This window comes from Alternaria postmessia (assembly GCF_024291825.1).
Source record: "Alternaria postmessia strain BMP 2775 chromosome Unknown scaffold_3, whole genome shotgun sequence".
Classification (NCBI taxonomy): domain Eukaryota; kingdom Fungi; phylum Ascomycota; class Dothideomycetes; order Pleosporales; family Pleosporaceae; genus Alternaria; species Alternaria postmessia.
In genome coordinates, this window is record NW_026260076.1 from 36,763 (window position 1) to 54,570 (window position 17,808).

At 52.5% G+C, this 17,808-nt stretch overlaps 3 protein-coding genes across 3 annotated transcripts; all 3 read left to right on the plus strand.

Moving 5' to 3' along the window:
* Window positions 1–3,727: 3,727 nt before the first annotated feature.
* J4E82_000780 (uncharacterized protein) lies at window positions 3,728–5,150 on the plus strand (the record flags this gene model as incomplete). Its single annotated transcript, XM_051727100.1, has 2 exons — window positions 3,728–4,334; window positions 4,384–5,150. The coding sequence occupies 2 exons, from the start codon at window positions 3,728–3,730 to the stop codon at window positions 5,148–5,150; spliced, it is 1,374 nt and encodes a 457-aa protein (XP_051592907.1).
* Window positions 5,151–5,491: 341 nt separating this feature from the next.
* J4E82_000781 (uncharacterized protein) lies at window positions 5,492–6,768 on the plus strand (the record flags this gene model as incomplete). Its single annotated transcript, XM_051727101.1, has 3 exons — window positions 5,492–5,499; window positions 5,604–6,214; window positions 6,266–6,768. The coding sequence occupies 3 exons, from the start codon at window positions 5,492–5,494 to the stop codon at window positions 6,766–6,768; spliced, it is 1,122 nt and encodes a 373-aa protein (XP_051592908.1).
* A 2,190-nt stretch (window positions 6,769–8,958) lies between these two features.
* J4E82_000782 (uncharacterized protein) lies at window positions 8,959–9,375 on the plus strand (the record flags this gene model as incomplete). The annotated part of the gene is made up of 2 exons (XM_051727102.1): window positions 8,959–9,069; window positions 9,127–9,375. The coding sequence occupies 2 exons, from the start codon at window positions 8,959–8,961 to the stop codon at window positions 9,373–9,375; spliced, it is 360 nt and encodes a 119-aa protein (XP_051592909.1).
* Window positions 9,376–17,808: the final 8,433 nt, after the last annotated feature.

Sequence of the window (17,808 nt, forward strand, 5' to 3'; positions counted from 1 at the left end):
CTGCCCGAAAATTGAGTGCTTACAGCCCTGTCGGAGGAAGCGCAACCCAGTATACTTAGACCCAGGTATGCGTCTCCGCAATTATTTCCAACTTTCCGATATAAGATAAATGTTCAAGGCGAAGTACACCGTTGCAACTTATACCGCGTTCCTTCTCGATTGGTACTCTTTTACGTGCCATGATGCGGTGTTACGGTACTCCCAAACAAGACAGCCATGACCTTGAGCATACAATGGCTCGTCGTACCTAATTTGTCAAACAATTTCTCTGGCACGCCCCAAAGCTCAACACCACCCGTTGAGTGGCTCTCTCAAGCTGAATTACACGAATCGCCCCGTAGGCAGTTATGACGAGACAAAGAGACGGGATCAATGTCAGAGCGCGTACCGCATTGTACCGCCGTTCGTGCGAGGTCGCACTAACGAGCAAAAGCATATCTACAACGGCGGTATCGCTGTGGAGCTTACCAGACACACCACGATGATCTCACTATCGTGTATCAGCTAGAAGCATCGCCTTGGTGCGTACCAGACGTCGCCTTGCTCCTTCAGGACTGTCTTCGTAACGAGTCGGAGGCACCTCGTAGCCAAGCCCTTCTTTGCATCGGAACCGCACATCCGCTTGCACCAGTCGGCGGACAGTACCATATTCGTCCGGTCAAAGACCCCCGTCCATGACTTGGCCAACACGCTATCTCGACGTCGGAAGCCTGTCCCAACGCCTCACCGGTCTTTCTCTCGGCGGCGTGACCTCACAAGACAGGAGGTTGAAACTCATCATGTGCATGATGATCAAGCCACGACGCGCCTGGCGGGTCAGAGCCTGCTGCACGACATAGACATCCCGCCTGTATGTCGCTGGTCTTGCCGTCTTGGGAATCACTGCAGCGCGTCAAGCGGACAGCCCACTTTGATGCCCACCTTCGGGTATCATCCACACCCAGATTCGGGAGCGCAACCGCAAGTGGGACTGGAGCTTATTCCAACTTCCACGATGCAGAGCGTATTCGCAGTGCGAGTATTTCATGAGCATTGCGCGTACGGAGAGGGTTTTTGCGGCCACCTAGCACGCCTAGCGGTATCGTCGGAACCCTGAGAGCGATTGCGCGCACGGTGTCGCGTCGGCGGCCTGGCGCAAGCTGCAAGAAATGCTGGCATGCCGGAAGTTCTGATACACAAGAGCGATGTGGGATAGTGTACAACACGTGGGGTTGGGTTCATCTGGATCTAACGGCACTCTGGTAAACCAGGGCGCCCGTCTGACTTCAACCACACGTATCGCGCAATCAGTCATTGTGACAGCATGCCGCTTGCCGAGGAAAATTTCTCTGCAACCATCTCGCCGTGCAGTCGCTGGCAAGCCTCGGCAATTTCTTCCGCAAAAGGTCGCGTTGTACTTTGCCAAGCATGCAACGCAAAGATCGGATGCTCTCAAGCGAAGACCGCGGGAGGGCCTTTGTGCACACGAAGCTCTTGACAATATGTTACGCGTTGGAGAAGAGGCAGACGGATGCAGGATATGCACGGCAGCACAAGAGCGGACTAGCCAGATGCCAGGACAATTATGAAGGAAGTGAGTTGGCAAGCATTGGATGCGTGTCACTTCTGGAGCGTGTAATCGAGTCAGCACCAGCATCCGGAATGCCGCTTTGAGTGTCAGTGGCCGTCAGCTACGAGGCCGAGCGGCATCGTGATAGAAGACGCTAGCGGCGTCACAAGTCGCGATACGTAAGCTGACTGGACGAGAGGTATTCAACAAGATTCGCCTTAGGGCGATCACGGCCAACAAGTCGCGCATTGCAGTTATCTGTAGAGCTGCAGCATGTGTTGTTTCGATTTGAATGCCCCGGCGCCTCGACCTTCCAGTGCATCCTTCTCGAAGAGCTGTTTCAAGACGTGAGGTTTCATTCGAGGGTTGCACAGCCGAAGGATCTGGCGAGCCGAAGATTTAGCGGACGCCGTTGCAATCTGCCGTCTAGGAATCCTGGTTGCACGCTAGCCCGCTTCCGGTCGGCCATACGTCACGCTCACGAAACTTTTTACCTCAAGCTCGGCGGTTGCCAGATGCCTCTGGCCCAGCCGCTCCCGCCCGCGTCCCAGCATTTGAGAAATGGCGAGCAGAGTGCTGCGACAATGGGAAACGCTGGATGAGCGATGCAGAAACATCCATGGAGCTCACCGGACGCGCTTGGTTTCATAGACGGATATAACACCCCAGCAAGCCACAGCCGCCAACGCGAAGTGAAGCTCGGCCTTTGTCGGGTCGATGCTCGGATGAGTTGCTTGCTTGCGCTCCTGGCTCGCTGGCCTTACCGATCCGGTGGCTCTGACAAGTCACTCAGACTAAGGGTGCGCCGACGGTACGTACGAGCAACTGGTACGTACCACGGGAACTACAGGGTCTGGGAAATGAGCTTCGAAACAGCCAAAGACGGGGGCAGGCAACCGTAGTATGTAGAATGAGGCTCTTGCTCTTATCGATTGCTAGGCAGTGGCGTGCGTGAAACTCCTGGGACCATGGTAATGGACGAGGTCGGGGGCACAGCTGCGAGGGCTATGATACGCTTCCATACACCCTTCGGAGGTGCGCACGATTCAAGGGCCCGGCCAGCGCGTAGACTGGGATTCTAAGGCATCTGTGCATGTGCATGCAATTGGATACTCGTCCGCTAGTACACGAACGGCTGTCGTCATTGGTAATAGTTTTTTCCAACGGGCGGTGCATACGCGCTCCAATGCAGTGCACACAGTAGGGAACATCACGTATGCGAAAAGTCTAAAAGTTCGTGATCACGTGTGCGTCGGAAATAGGTAGTCGGGGTCTCGAGATGGTCCTGCATCTCTCCCACTGTCTTCACCTACTACTCCCGCCCTAAATTCTGTAACGTCGCTGCACAGGCATCCCGACGCGCTTGCCGCGACAAGACCTTGTTCAGAGAAATCTCTTGCGCGTCCGCCGCCTCCCCTGCCTCCTCGCAGAAATCACCCACCCACATAATTCTTTTCAAGCCATATCTGCTCACTATCAACGTCCGGCAAGCTCCGGCATTCAGCAGCGCGGAAACAAAACAGGAATTACGTGGTGCGGAAAGCGGAAGTTCTCCCAGCAGCACTCGCATATTTTTTTCGCCGACCGCTATCTCTACCCCGAGCCACCTTCTCCCCTCCCCCAAAGCTCCCCAACAGACCTCACTCCTGTCGTGGGTCTACCGTACCTGTCTCGTGCTTACAGCTCTCCACTTGGTCTATCCGCAATCAATCGGCTGAGGCTGAAGGGTGTGTGGGCCGCCGATCTGCAGCAGGTCCCTTGTCCCTTCGCGTGAATTGCCGCGCGAGCCAGGCAAACCACCGCCGCAACTTTCTTGCTAGTCCAGCTACGAGAATTCCATCGTCACCGGTCACCTCTTCCAATTCCACACCGTTGCCCCTCTTACCCATCTTCTCTCAAACTCACCCACAGCGGGCTCCTATTTCCACCCATCCGTGGAGTACCCGCCGACGCGTATCGACTGGCCATCTCAGTCCCCCACACGGCTCCACCTGTAAAGCTTCTTCGTGGCCCATCGTTACTCCATCCCGACGTCCGTCTAACGGCCTCGTGGTGTGCTTAGCCAGCCTTGCAGACGTTACTCCGCTCTAAGCTCCGTCGAATGGTCCCTTCACGATCAACAATTGGTCGCGCCTTCCCCATCACTTCACTCACCCTCGACCCACCAACAACTTCATCATGGACTCTACAGATCGCTTCCGCCAACCTGGCCTTAGCAACTACCCATCAATAGGCCAACAGCAGTACAATGGCTCTCAAAACCAGCTGCCCACACTGCCGCCTCTGCAGAGTGGCGGCCAGTACCCGTTGTACGGCCACAATAGCAACCCTCACACGCCCCAGCCGCCGCACACGCCTGTGACCTCTGCCGCCAATGGCAGTTCCACCATGCCACCGCTGCAGCACCCGCCGCTGCGACCTCTCCAACCCACGCCGAGCTCGTACCTGCCTATGTCTTCGGCCTATTCGCAGGCGCCTATGCTGTCCACAGCATCTGCGCATACCAACGGCCACCAACTAGGCGGTCCTCCTGGCATGGGAGGATTGGGACACGCGTCCATGTACGCCCACCCTCCTGTGCTCCCCAACCAGGAGCCGGAGCCTGTGCACGTCGTCGGCCAGCAAGGTCGTCGCGGAGTATTGCCTACACACCCCGGTAGGCCCGCGCCAGCTGCAGGCAAGACGCCCACTACTGCTACCAAGAACGCCGAGGGCAAGTATGAGTGTCCTCACTGCAACAAGACGTACCTGCATCTGAAGCATCTCAAGCGCCATCTGCTGCGACGTAAGTTTTATCTCCCATCCAATCAAGCTCCGCCTCTAACGTCCCACAGACACCGGTGAACGACCCTACCAGTGCCATCTCTGCAAGGACACCTTCAGCAGAAGTGATATCCTTAAGCGCCACTTCCAAAAGTGCTCGATACGAAGGGGCAACCCAACCGGCGCGAACCACCTCCAGCACGCGCAGCAGCATTTGCAGAAGAACAGGCAGCCCAGCGGCGCAGACCAGAACTCGTACCTTAACCACATTGGTGCTAATTCTATGTCTTACGCTGATGCTGGAGGTTACACTATGGGTTTGCCTCAGATGCCTGCGATGGGCGGCAATGGCTTCAACGACAGCCTACCTTCGCTTGCCAACCATCACCAGACCATGTCTGCGCGCACATCTCGTTCCAACAGCTTGATGCGCCCTAGCAGCGGAGTCGAGGACAGCGCGCATCGCAGGAGCATGTCGGCTATGGACTTTGCGAACAACAGGATGAACTTCAACGACTACCGCCCGGATGGCGTTCCCAATGGCTATGCGCAACAACAGCAACAGCAGCCCCAGCCCACTGCCAACGGATCCGATCCAAACTCCCACTACAACTATGACCACGCCTCTACAAATGGTTCGATGGCGCAGAATGGCATGACCGTCAAGAGCGAGGCTGCCGACCCTGCTTCCTACGGAGGAGTCTCGACCCTGCCTAACGTGGATGGCATGCCCAACGGCCAGGATGGCTCACTGTGGCGGAACGGATCGTTCAACGGCGATATGAATAATTCCAGTACGGCAGGTGGCCCAACCTTTCAAAAATCGGCCCAGTTCTGACCGGAACTTTTAGACCTCAGATGATACACCACATGATACTTTGTTTGGACTGTACTCGCATGTTCCGGGTTTGGCCGACTCTTCCCCGATGCTTGACAACTGGTTCATTGGCCAATCCACGTCTGATCCTCTGCACGCCCTGGCAGGATCACTTTTGAACTTTTGCTTTCCGAATGCGTCTCTGCTTTCAAATCAACACTCAGACGAGGCGCACGCCTACGAAAGACTGAAAAATATCTTGACTGGCGACAACGTAAAGGAATTCCTACACCAATACAGACACTATCAATCACACTGGCCCTTGATACACGTTGCAACATTTGATCCGTTTTCCGCCAACCATGGGCTTGTTCTGGCCATGTGCTGTGTTGGCGCCGTGTACTCTGACCGAATGCGCCCCTCGGATGTTCGATGGCTGATGGATCGTGTTCGGGAGAGTATGCTGAAATCTAGTCACGTCTACGAATTAGCGCAAGCGCACCAGATGGCCGACTTGAATCAGGAGCTGACAGCGACTACCGAAGAGATTCAAGCACTGGTTCTTCTACATTCCCAGTTCCTCTGGCACGGGTCTCAACAACAACGCCAGCAAGTGCGAGACGAGGTTCGGGGGGTGGCCAGCGTTACACGTTGCGCAGCACTGTTCCAACCTCTTTCTTCTGACAACCCGAACGCGAGCGCGTTGCATCAGCCAGGACCAGTCACAGGCGCCGAGGTCGACTCATGGAACTGGAAAGCTTGGATCGAGAACGAAAAACGAACTCGATTGGCAGCATACATCTACCTCATTGATGCCTCTTCCACCATATTCTTCAACACCCAGCCCAGATTTGACGCCAAAAGTATTACAGTGCCTTTGCCTGCAGATGACGCAGCTTGGGAAGCGAAGACTTCAGAAGAATGCGCCAGTGCTTTGGGTCTAAGAGGATCATCGGCGCAAATGAGCAACGAATCAGGGAGCAGACGCGCAAAGCAACTAGCAATGCGCGAGGCATTATGTGTACTCAATGGAGCCTGCCCGGGTCAATTTCCTGAGCGGGCTACTAATGTCTTTGGAAAGTTCAGTAAGTATCTACTGTTGTCGCTTGAAAACAGCATTCTAACATCGTCTCCAGTACTCATTCACGCGATTCATGCCCAAATCTACAACATTCAGCATCAGCTGCTTCAGCGAGTGTGTTCAAGCGGTACAAGCACGCCTCAATCTCAAGGCGACAGTCCAGCCACACCACCCAATGGGGTCAACGAACAAGTTCAAAACAACCTTCGTTCGACGGTCGGTGCGCTCCAGCTATGGAAGACGTGCTGGGACAAGGATCTCGCCACTCAGTTTCCACAGAACCAGCGTCGCCGTGGATTCTGCCGAGACGGAATCCACTTCTACTTCCTAGCTCAGGCTTTCCTGCGGCAGTCTCGGCCAGAGGACTGGGCTGCACCTCCCGATGTTCGCTGCCGACATGTATTCAATCTTCTGAAACAGATCAGGCATTATATTGCATCAGACTCCGCGCAGAAAGGCATCGAGATCGGTGACATGGTTGCTATCGCCGACGACTACGCTATTGCCGACTTGACGCTTAACATGAAACGTCTTTTCACGCCCCTCGACGAGCTCTGAGCGCTATCGCTCATTTCAATTCCATCACCAGAAACGGTCATCAAGCATCAAACCCAACAGAAAGCCAAACGTGGTACTCATGCCACAGTACAGCTCCACTACAAAGTATCATCAATATATCATCAAGGTCTACATCATCGATCAAGTACCAAAATCACTAGAGCAACAAAATTTTCGCAGTTTTACCCAGCAGAAGTCGAACTCAGCTGGGCTATGCATTCTCATCGGAGTTTCCGGAGCCAACCTTGCGACCAACTGGCACGTAAGGCGTTACGACCACATATGGCGGCAATTACGATTTCCTTTCCTATCATCAAAAAAAGCATTAGACACAACTCGCCAGATGCAGGCGACAACACAAAGCAGAGTTTCATGGGACCATCGGCTGGATTCCTTACGAGAGTGCAGCGCAGATTAGACCGTGTGGGTCATATTTGGCTTCAGTGTATATGTTAACTTGTTTCTTGAACCTTAAGGGTTTGTCGCGTCATTCACTGCATTTCGAGGTGTTATTGTTTAAAGGAGAAAGCATAGATTAGAGATAGGGTGTGTGTGTACCTTACGGGACTTGTGTGCCTAGAGCCTGCCCGTAAGGGATCAAAAAGTCGTCAATGAAATACGTTTGCTCCAGAGACGGGTGGTGCCTCGATCATGCATTGACGTGACTAGAAAAGTGGATATGGCTCCGACTGACATGCTGACCTAGTTTCGTTCCGTACCCACCAAACTACCCACTCCTTCCTATCTGTCATGTCAACATGGGTCGGCCCTTCTTGCACACGTGCGTCGGAAAATACTCCGATGAGAGCCAGGGAAGTGCGTACGCTATACAGGCATAATCCGGTTAGTACACTGGAGACCTAAGGAGACAGGGACTCCTCACTTGCCGCCCAGCTACTGTTCTCAACCTACCACCTGCATGAGGGTCCAGTGGCGAGGTCAGGCACTGAGAATATCAACATGTCTCTATCTGATACGCTTTCGTCTTTTGCAGCTTGCAAACCACACTATTATGTGCTACACCACGATATCGCTAACTTGTTGCCATGCATCGATATGGAGGAACAGCAGGACGTTCTATTTCCTCCAAAATGGAAGCGAGTCTTCATAGAGCGGGCGCACACAAGTCGAACAGACAGTCCGCGGCTCCTTTTAAGATATTCGACCTTGGGAAAGCAGACGAAAGGTATGCGTTATACGTCGTAGGTGTTCGCCACAGGGAAAAGGCATCAAACCAATGAGAAGCGCAAGATAAGAATCACGTGGACTTACGCCTATCGGTCTTCGTAGGCTGTAGCCTAATGCCTCCTCAGTTGCCAGCCTGCCCTCCAAGCTACAACATTTTGTCTGATCTTAATTCCTCTTCGGTGCCTCATAAATTTGTGAAATTTCCAAGACCTTCTTCCCCATTCATGACGGCGCGCGATGCTACGACACAGATCCAACTCTCTCCTATGGTACACCGTCTTTGCTGCTTGACATTGCATCTTCTGGATAGCAGAGGCGCCTCCTGCGATGGACCATGAACGCAAGGGATTCGAGGACGCTTCGGATCCCACTTTCTGTGAACGATGCGTGGATATGTGTTCAGCGATACAAAGATATTTGACCGGTGAGGAGGAAGTCCGCCTCGTAGAAAGACTGATCATGGTGTCATCGGAGATGGCTAGCGAAGTTTCGTACCCAACAGAGTACGAAGAAGTGATTGTCAAAGTAAACTGTAGCGTTCGGGCATTAACGATTTCATTTTGCGCACTTTGTCGATTGATAGGAACAGCAATCTATGAAAGAGAAGGAGCCTGTTACGACCAGGGACTAAGTACGCTTGGATTAGAAGCATCCTCCATAAAATGGTCTCGGTGTGACAATATCTGGGGAAGTTTCGAGTATGCATTCGAAAATGAGTATGGATTCGACAATGAGGCTCTGTGGACGTCTCTTCCTGGTCTGGAACTAGCCATTGGAGCCAATCACTATGACACTGCTGAGTTCTGTTCCCCGATGTGTGATCTCGACTTAGTCAGAAGCTGGATTGGTCGTTGTGCAGAATCCCATGATCTCTGTCATTTAGAGCAACAGCGACCATTGTGCGATCTCAGAGTCATTGATTGTTTCCAGAGCATCGTTATTCCAGCGCCAGACGACTGCCAATATGTGGCATTATCTTACGTGTGGGGCGAAGCCGGAAACATGTTGCTGCAAGAAACTTCCAAGTTACCAACTAAGCTACCGGCTACGATAGAAGATAGTATTACTGCTACGCGGCGTCTTGGTTATCGATACCTTTGGGTGGACAAATACGTACGTCTCAATGTATTTCTCGTTCCAGACCATCGTTTCAGCTAATCGCCACTTTAGTGTGTGCACCAGCAGGATTCCAGCGACAAGCATATTCAGATTCAGCAAATGGATGTTATATATGCCTCAGCTCAGATCACCTTGATTGCAGCGGCTGGCGAAGACTGCGCGTACGGTTTACCCGGTGTAGGACGGGAACGAAAGTTATCTGACTTAGTCGTCACCATCGACTCTATTGCCGTAATATTGGAACCAGATCCTGTGGGTCGTCACATCGCGAAATCAAAGTGGTCGAATCGTGCATGGTGAGTGATATATTGAACCTAGCAGGAAGGTGTGCTTCAGAACCTGATGCTAACGTTTCAGGACTCTCCAAGAAGGATATCTTTCCAGAAGAAGACTTTATTTTACGCCCTACGATATGCTATTCATATGCAAAGAGTTCACTAAGCGTGACAACGACGTCATCGGTCTCGACCCAGAGATAGAACATCTTGAACATACCGTGCCCCATTCGACTAATCATGGGTTGAGTAGGGGAACGGGCCTGCTCAATGTTTTTTCACTTCGTAGTCTCAGCTTCCAGTCAGATGCTTTGAACGCTATATTGGGTATTTTGAAATTCCTTCGCACCGAGAACGACCCGATAGGCAGTTTCTGGGGTGTTCCGTTTGGAAGAAGCTCACGCTGCAACAGAGCGACTGACTTTCGTCTGTGCCTCTATTGGAGGACTTCGGGATCGAGCGCTAGACGGCGTTACGGCTTCCCAAGTTGGTCGCCCCTGGCGTGGGAAAGAACTGGGATAACATTCAACCAAAACCAGTATCCGCTATCGGCGACGAGCCTACCGGCATTCTGGGAACTATGTGATCGTCAGTACAATAATACAAGAGGTTCGGAAGTATCACAAGACCTCTTTCTGACAGCGTATATTGTCCAACTACCTGTAGAACATGAAGGAGAATACGAGGGGCGCAGGCACTTGCTCATTCTTCCCTTCACGTACCTTAAGTGGGAATCGAAGATGTGTTGGGCTATACGTTGGGATGATCCGGAGGCCGAAGCCGAGGAGGTGTCATCGGTGATGTGTGTCTTCACCGTCGACAGGTACTCGACTAGAATATGTTTCACTTTCATTCTCGTTGAACCATGTGGAGAGAAATACATGCGAAAGGGGACCTGCGAGTGCGAGGTTAGGACATGTCAGTCAGCGGAAGTAGAGAGGTGGTTGGGAAATCAGGTCAAGCAAAACATTGTTCTAGTATGAGCCTTGCCTGATGCTAGCGTTTATCCGAGACTGTGGGGCCCGAGTGATGCATGTTGCGAATGGTAAGGGTGAACGAAAGAGGAGTTAGGATGCAAGTCTTGATGCTGATTCAAACCCATATATTGAATGGTTGATAGAAGATTATATGTGATATGTAAATGTTGGTATAGTGACCGCGGTCAAATCAGAATAACACTCACTTGCGTATCAAAGAGCGAGACGTTAAGCTATCCTTATACACAACGCGAATTCCATGAGTGTGCTTCTCCCTTACGAGAGAAATTCCTCCAGCCACATATCAGATTTCTGCTTCGCGATGGTGGGCTCGGCTTAACCTCAGTCTCGCGAAAAAGATCCGATCTTTTCTTTGGTGTGGGTGTGAAGTGATCTTACCAATGATTCGTGCATGTATTCCTGAGATACAAGGCATCTCATCCTGTACACATCGTGGGCACGGACTAGGAGTCGCATTGATTCCATCCAGCCTCGTCTACCGTACCAAGACAGGGAGATGATATGGTGGAGATGTGTGGACAGAAGCGTGGGAGTATCGAACTCGGAAACAAATTCGAGCATCTCAGCTGGACTTCGGACGGTCGTGTTGCGATATGCGCACCGACCGAGTGCCTGTTGAATGGGTCGCGTTTAGCTAGTACGTTTAGCTATCTAGGTTGAGCAAGACCGTTGTTCTTCTATTGATTCAATAGGTCAACACTGGTTTCTTTAATAGTGATGTGCAAGAGAGTAACGAAAGAGGCTTGTGGAATCATTTCAATGCGGATACTTGCTTTCCAGTCCGATCACGAAAGTCAGTCTTCCTACTTCGTTCAGATGTCTCTGCAGTCGATCAGTAGCAAATTTGTTATAAGAAAGCAGGAAACAAACATGGAAGAAAAAGATCCTGTCAACAATCGAGTTGAGCTCTATGCTTGGATGTTCATTGTGTGTTGTTTTGCCAGGCAGCAATAGGCGTTTTGCTCCGAAAGAGCGGCGTGAGACTATTGACATAGCGCATGTTCAACATGGCACAATAACAGCTCCACGATACTACAAGATTGGCGAGGGTACTCGACCATCAGAAGCGTCATTCATCTCTAACATACATGTTAGTATACTCTCCGTATAAGAAGAAGCGATCTGCTGTAGCCTCAAAATTTCAGCTCAACCTCGTGATCATCCCTTGAGATAAGGGGAGCGACACGATTCTCTCTTCATCCCCCTAAATCGCAGGGGCAACACGGAAACCCCGAAATCAAGGCTTTCTTGACCCCTCCCTTGGAATAAGACACAGCTGCGGCAGCCGTTGGTCGATCGGTAACTCAGCGACACTATACTTGCAGCAATAGCGTTCATCGGTATGATGTGTTCTTTTCGGGGCTTGCGTCTCAAGAAGGGTAGGGGTGGCTGAGGATTGCTGGTCCTGACTATCTTTGTATACTTCTTCCGACCCTGCATGTATGTCGTGAAAGTAGCGCCAGTGGTTGTTGTCACGACAGTAGCTAGTTAGAGCAGGCCTCAACACTAGTCTTACGAGCAGCGCCGCTCCGTCACCCACCTTTTGAATGAAAGGATATAGCAAGAATCATCCGATCAGCGCATCTCGAGGCCTCCATGGTACGAGAAACAGGATTTCTGCGGTCATGCTATAGGATGATACACCCGTGATTGCGCGCGTGAAGATGTGCTGAGGAGATGTTTGTCCACCCCATTTCCCAATGTAGGAAGACTTGGCCGATCCAGTTATCCCAAGGGTTGAGTACCCGAAGACTGTTCCGCTAGGCATCTTTGCCGTGGAAGCCGTCAGTTGATCGGACACGAGAATGAGTATGACGAGATCCTGCGCAAGTTTTCGGTGAATGGCATGTCAGTGACTGCGGAGCCGAACTGCGGAGCTGGGTGCACGACGCAACTGCGATTTGCGGGACGAAATTCAAAAAGCATCATTACGAAGAGTCCGAAGTCCTCAAAGCATTAATCTAGGGCCATACGCTCATGGATTTGAACTTGACCCGGCGGCTCGACAAGCTGTACACTGGTCGTCCTGAATGAGCAGCAGCTTGGAATCAATTTCAAACCCAAACGCTACCTTCGAACAGTATCATCGGTCGATATTCAGTTATTGCTTGTCTTAGCAGTCCCATGTTGATGGCTCAGCCAGCCTGAACAGGGAAGGATTACGAAGACTCACTTCGTGGGTATGTCCGATGCCAACTGTCGTGCCCAGCTGCCTCAAGTTACAGAAAACATGCAGCATTCAGGGGCGGAAGTTCGTTTAGTCCTGGCTCAACTGTGGTTAACAATAGTTACTGGACGCCAGAGACATCGAACAACAACTTCGTGATTGGCGCACTGGCCAAGAGACAAATTAACCACATCGAGGATGTATGGGCACTATTGATCATCAAGTTGTTTTCAGACAGATTGTGGAGCTTGTTCGAAGCGGGGTTGGCGTCGTGAAATCAATACGGCATTCACATGTCGCGCAACTGTGGCGTTGTTGATTGCCCGTCCCCGGATTATGGTCTACAAAAGTTTGACATTTCGGTGGACAGAGGGCGTCTCTTGTGACGATGCTCGCGCTGTGATCCCGCTAAGGAGACGCCTTGGGCTTAGACGTGTAATCACAACGTAGTGTGTGGTTAGTCACTCTGCATACAAACAGCCTTGATTGGTAGCATCCTGATCCGGTAAGTTAGAAGCTGTGTTCATCCACAGCCGTATCGTTTGATTCCACGACATCTGCACAGACCAATAGTTCGTGGGCTATCCGTGGCTTTGATACAATTCGGCGGTGTCGTTGTACCGTCGATCTCGGAGACTGACCGAATTGTCGCTCAAAGGCTGTGTGCATATCGTTCACATGCACATGGAAAGAATACGGCTTCATGTTTTTGGATGATGGATCCATGAAGTTTGGTTGGTTCAGGGTTTGCTTTGACGTAAGATTTGGGCTGACGCATGTCAGGGTCGGAGAATTATGTGCATTCACTAGGTCTGCGCACTAGCCACACGCCTGAGTAGAGCGCAGACCAAAACGAGGTCACAGCCGGAGGTCGATAGGTTCTTTGTCAAAGGACTGAATGGCTAGCAAGGCTAGTCAGATAATGTCCTTGCGCCAATTGGTGGTCCGTTTCGTTGTTGTTGTTGTAGTTGTCCGTGGATGCCATCGGCCGCGCCGGACAAGGCCAACAGCTCGGTACCGGACCATGCAGCTGCTTTCGAAGCTAAGTGCAATATTAGTGGATTTTCAACCACTGATCGCAGAGTTACCAGCAGCACTTGTCTACTGGTGATTCTTGAAAAAGCATAGGGTACCAGCTTCCCCGGAGCATGTACTTACTGCGGAACAAACACCATTGAGAGTGCCAGTTCAGCAGATATGGACAAACTTAGCAAAAAGTTCCAATTACAACTTGCACATATTCGGGAGCTGAGTCAGATTAGGCTCTACGGTATTTCTCCGTGACTCAAAACTCCGCTGGCGTAAAGCTGTGCTTCTTCAACAGTTGCACTGGATCCGTTGTGCGAGTCCTCGAACGGCAAACAACGGACCGTTCGCGCCGCAGCACTAATTGCCATACTATAAGTGAAAGCCCATTATAGCCTCATGTGTCCTGGTATAGGCGATCTGTGAATGGAATCACCGAGAGTCAGAGCCATGCTAGCATATCCCGTCTTCCCTTGAGCAAGGGATGGGCGATTTGGTATGCGCAAGAACAGCAGCGAGGCGTGTGAGCTCGCAGTAGCTCCATCAGCAGAAACAACCCCAAAAAGATGACCAGACTTTGAGATGTGTCAATGGATTGGAGGGTATACGCCTTTCATCGATCGCGATCGCTCTCGCCGCCGTCGGCGTCAGATTAAAAGACTAATGTTCCGCTCGGGTGCTGTCTTCGCCCGACAGCCAGGAAGCTGGACCTGAGTGAATAGTCCAGCGACTAGTTCAGTGAACAAACTATTTGCTGTAGCCTGGTCGGTTGAAAGGGCAGTGTGTGTTCAAGAATTCCCTTCAACTTCGACGGGCCGTACCGCAATGAACAGACGATTCTGCTTTCTAGACACTGCGTCACATCGATGTTTCTTGACGATCAGTTGACCAGGAGACCCGAAATAAGCAGTCCTAGTGTAACATGCCATACGCAATAATCGGCAGACAGCTGCTGCGACAGCCTGGCGATCATGCAGCCTCCAGGCTACTTTGAGTCGGCTGAGACAGCACAGAAGGGCCCGCAACAGTTCCTGATCTTCTCGATAGTACATTTGGGGCGGCTGCGGGTCGCCATGATTCTGTCGATTACGAAGACTGCTTGACAGCCGATCATCGCCGTCACGGGGGGTGCGGGAGGCTGCAGCTCATTGTGCATCGCCAACAGATGCCTTGCAGGACAGTCGAGTGCTTCGTGACCTCAAGATTGCATGCACCACTACCTCAAGGGGCGATCCCGTAAGTTCGCACAGCCACCATCTACATCTACACTTCAACGGCTGTCGTGCGTGGGTGCAGTGGAATGGTATGGCCGGTACCGAAAGCACCACGGGTCAGGCACAAAGTGCGGTGAGACGCTCAAAGAACTAAGCGAAAAGCCTGCTCCATCAACCTGTAATAGAGACGCGTCAGATGATAGTCCTGGCTTAGAGGTCAAAGGAATGCGCCTGGGTCAGTCTCATCTTAGCTTCTGCAGCAAGCCAGACGGCCTTCTTCGCCCGCTAAAAAAGGCTGATGGCGTGGTAGTGATTGGCTCAAGTTCGATATGAACTACTCTTTGAGAGGCAAGGAATGCATTGCGAAGCACCAGGTGGTCGTCGTGCGTCAGCCCCGGGCGCTCGGTGGCCGGCCGCAACGTGCGATGCACATGAGCATGGGGAGGCTCAGGAATGGCATGTCACCTTGCCCGCGTGTATCATCGCTGAGGCTCACAAGGATTTTACGAACAACGACGTTGGTGCGGTGTTGGATGCTGGCGTCGTGATGATGGTGGATTGGGAGGTTTGGGGAGTGCGAGCTGCAAAGGGAAGCTGCCAAGACGTGCTAGAGTCCAGAGCAGTAAGGCGCAACCGCAGGTGAGGGAGGAATACCCGGGCGAAGCTGCACGTCACCGGGCGCTCTTTCCCAATCCCCTGCCAGGCCCCATCCCTCCTTCCTCCGTGGGCTATCGATCCTGTATCGCGTCCCATCTCGACTACGCGCAACGGAGCCGCCGCAGACTCGTCGCTTCTCGCCATCCGCACCGTTCATCACCTGGCCTGAGACCCTGGACTCGAAATGCCGTTCGCCGCGTCCATATCGTCGCTTGACAGCAGCCGCCGAGAAAAGGCGACCTTCTGCAGACAGCGGCGTCGTTGACTGGCTGTGCCCTCTTTCGGAGCATTGCGCATCTACCACAGTGTCGGGTCGCCGTGTGCTTGGGGGCAGATGGGAGCCCGGATCATGGCGCTGATAGTGCTCTAACCCAAACCTCGAGGCGATGCAACATCTGCGCATCGCTCGCTGGCCGTGGCGCCTGTATGTGGTTGCTTTCCCTCGTCGCCAACAATCACGTCAAACCGGCCCCTCGAAGCCAAGTAGTGCCGTCGCGCTCGTTTCTGTGACAGGTAACGGCCTCGAGCCCAACCCTTCGTGCCTCTAGTTTCCTCTTTCACTGTCCATCTGCGGGACGACCTGTCGTCTGCCAACGGTTGCCGGCCCGTGGCGCTGCTAGCTACGCCGGGTCTTGGCCCTTTCGCCATCTGCTGCTGACTGGACGCCGCCCGTGACTGATAGTCCAATCTAACAGAGCCATGACCAGAGCAAACTATGATCATCCGTTCGCTTCATGGGTTATTCTGAGCGGCTGATCGAGATGAAACATCAACGACCCGCCAGTCTGGTTGCTCTGCTGCCGTGTCAAGTCGGCCCCCATTTCGAGAGTGGTGTCGTGGTCAATGTTCCTGCATCGCCGCACGGGACTGTGATGTCTTTACCGGGCGAGCCAGTCGATGTGCGGCATGTAGGTGGGTCATGGTCCCGCGAGGTAGTAGGGCCTGCGTTCCCATGAGGGAATGGAGTGCGAATCTCATCGACTATTCGAAAGACGTAAGCCTAGGCATCAGGGCGAATTGATCTTCCCTAACATCGGAGATGTATAGATTCTCTATTAGGAAAGGCTCGCTTCTGCAGCTTGCCAATACTACCGTGGTGCTAGAAAACGGCCATGGCCTGAGCAGTACGGATCATTTGCACTGGGGCTGAATCTTGATTCAGCATGCTAACCATGCTTCGAGGCTATACTCATCTGGTAGGCACTTCTCCTTTGAGCCAACAAGTCCGTCCTCACCCTAGTCATATTCTACCCTGTATCGAGCTGTAGCGTTTCCTGTCTGTCAACTGTACTTCTACTGTCCACTTTCTGTATGCTCATCCTTATTCGACGGCTGTCCGTGTCGTTGGACCCTCCCACTTCATTCATCGCTTGCCGTTAGTCCCTGCCCTGGACCCACTATTCCCAGCAGTTTTCAAGTCATTGTTTCGAGACCACACGCCGGTAGACTACCAACCTCACAGATCACGGGGGTGGTGAGCCCTGGCGAGCTTGTGCAACAGTCTGAGAGCAGGAGATCAAATTTCGATAGAGGGCACGGTGCATATATGCTTCGGCCCCTTCACCGTACGAATCTTCGATGTACTGACCCAGGCTCACATCTACTGCAACATCTTGACAGTACTCGACTTATCACTTGTGGTTGTACTCAAAACTTTCAATCCTAAGGCAGACAACGACGTGTGTCTGTCGAGCGCATCCACGAACCCGGTGTGCGTATACCCAGTATCCGACGACGGGTCAGCATCCTCGTCGAAGCCGCCACGATCGAATATCAGTCGACGCCACATCATTTTATTTGGAAGACTGCAGCAGGACCCTGTAAGCTCCACTCTCATTGCGACATTACCCTCGGTCGATATTGCGAGACTGACAGATCGCAGTACTGCGACGTCAGAGACGCGCCTACACCGCCTACGTCGCAGCCAGATATCAGGTACGCAACGACAAGGCCGCTATCCGTACCTGTCTGTGCGCAGGATTCGAGATTCCAGATCTGTGTAGAGTGCGGGAAGAAGCAAAGCGCAGCTGCGGGCCTCTTCGCTCTGCGTAGACGAGCCGTTATATCTCCAGGGTTTAAGGTGTTGCGCAGTCGCCGTAGGTGACATCAATGCACATTGCATCGCACCTTTTTCGACCTCAAAACTGTCAGTTTACTCACCAAGTTTCTACCACCATCACCACCATGACGCGCCTATCCGCTAACCTCTATGATAGATATACGCGCTGAGTTATCAGCCTACCCGAGCCAACCGGGAGCTCACCATAATTTCAGCATTGCTGAATATACGCATTACTGTGCCTGCTTGCAATAGCCGCATTTCCCCCAGGCCGAACATCAGCATTAACGGAGCCTAGCCCCCAGCGAAGCGCAGCGGCAGCTAATCGAGGATCCCG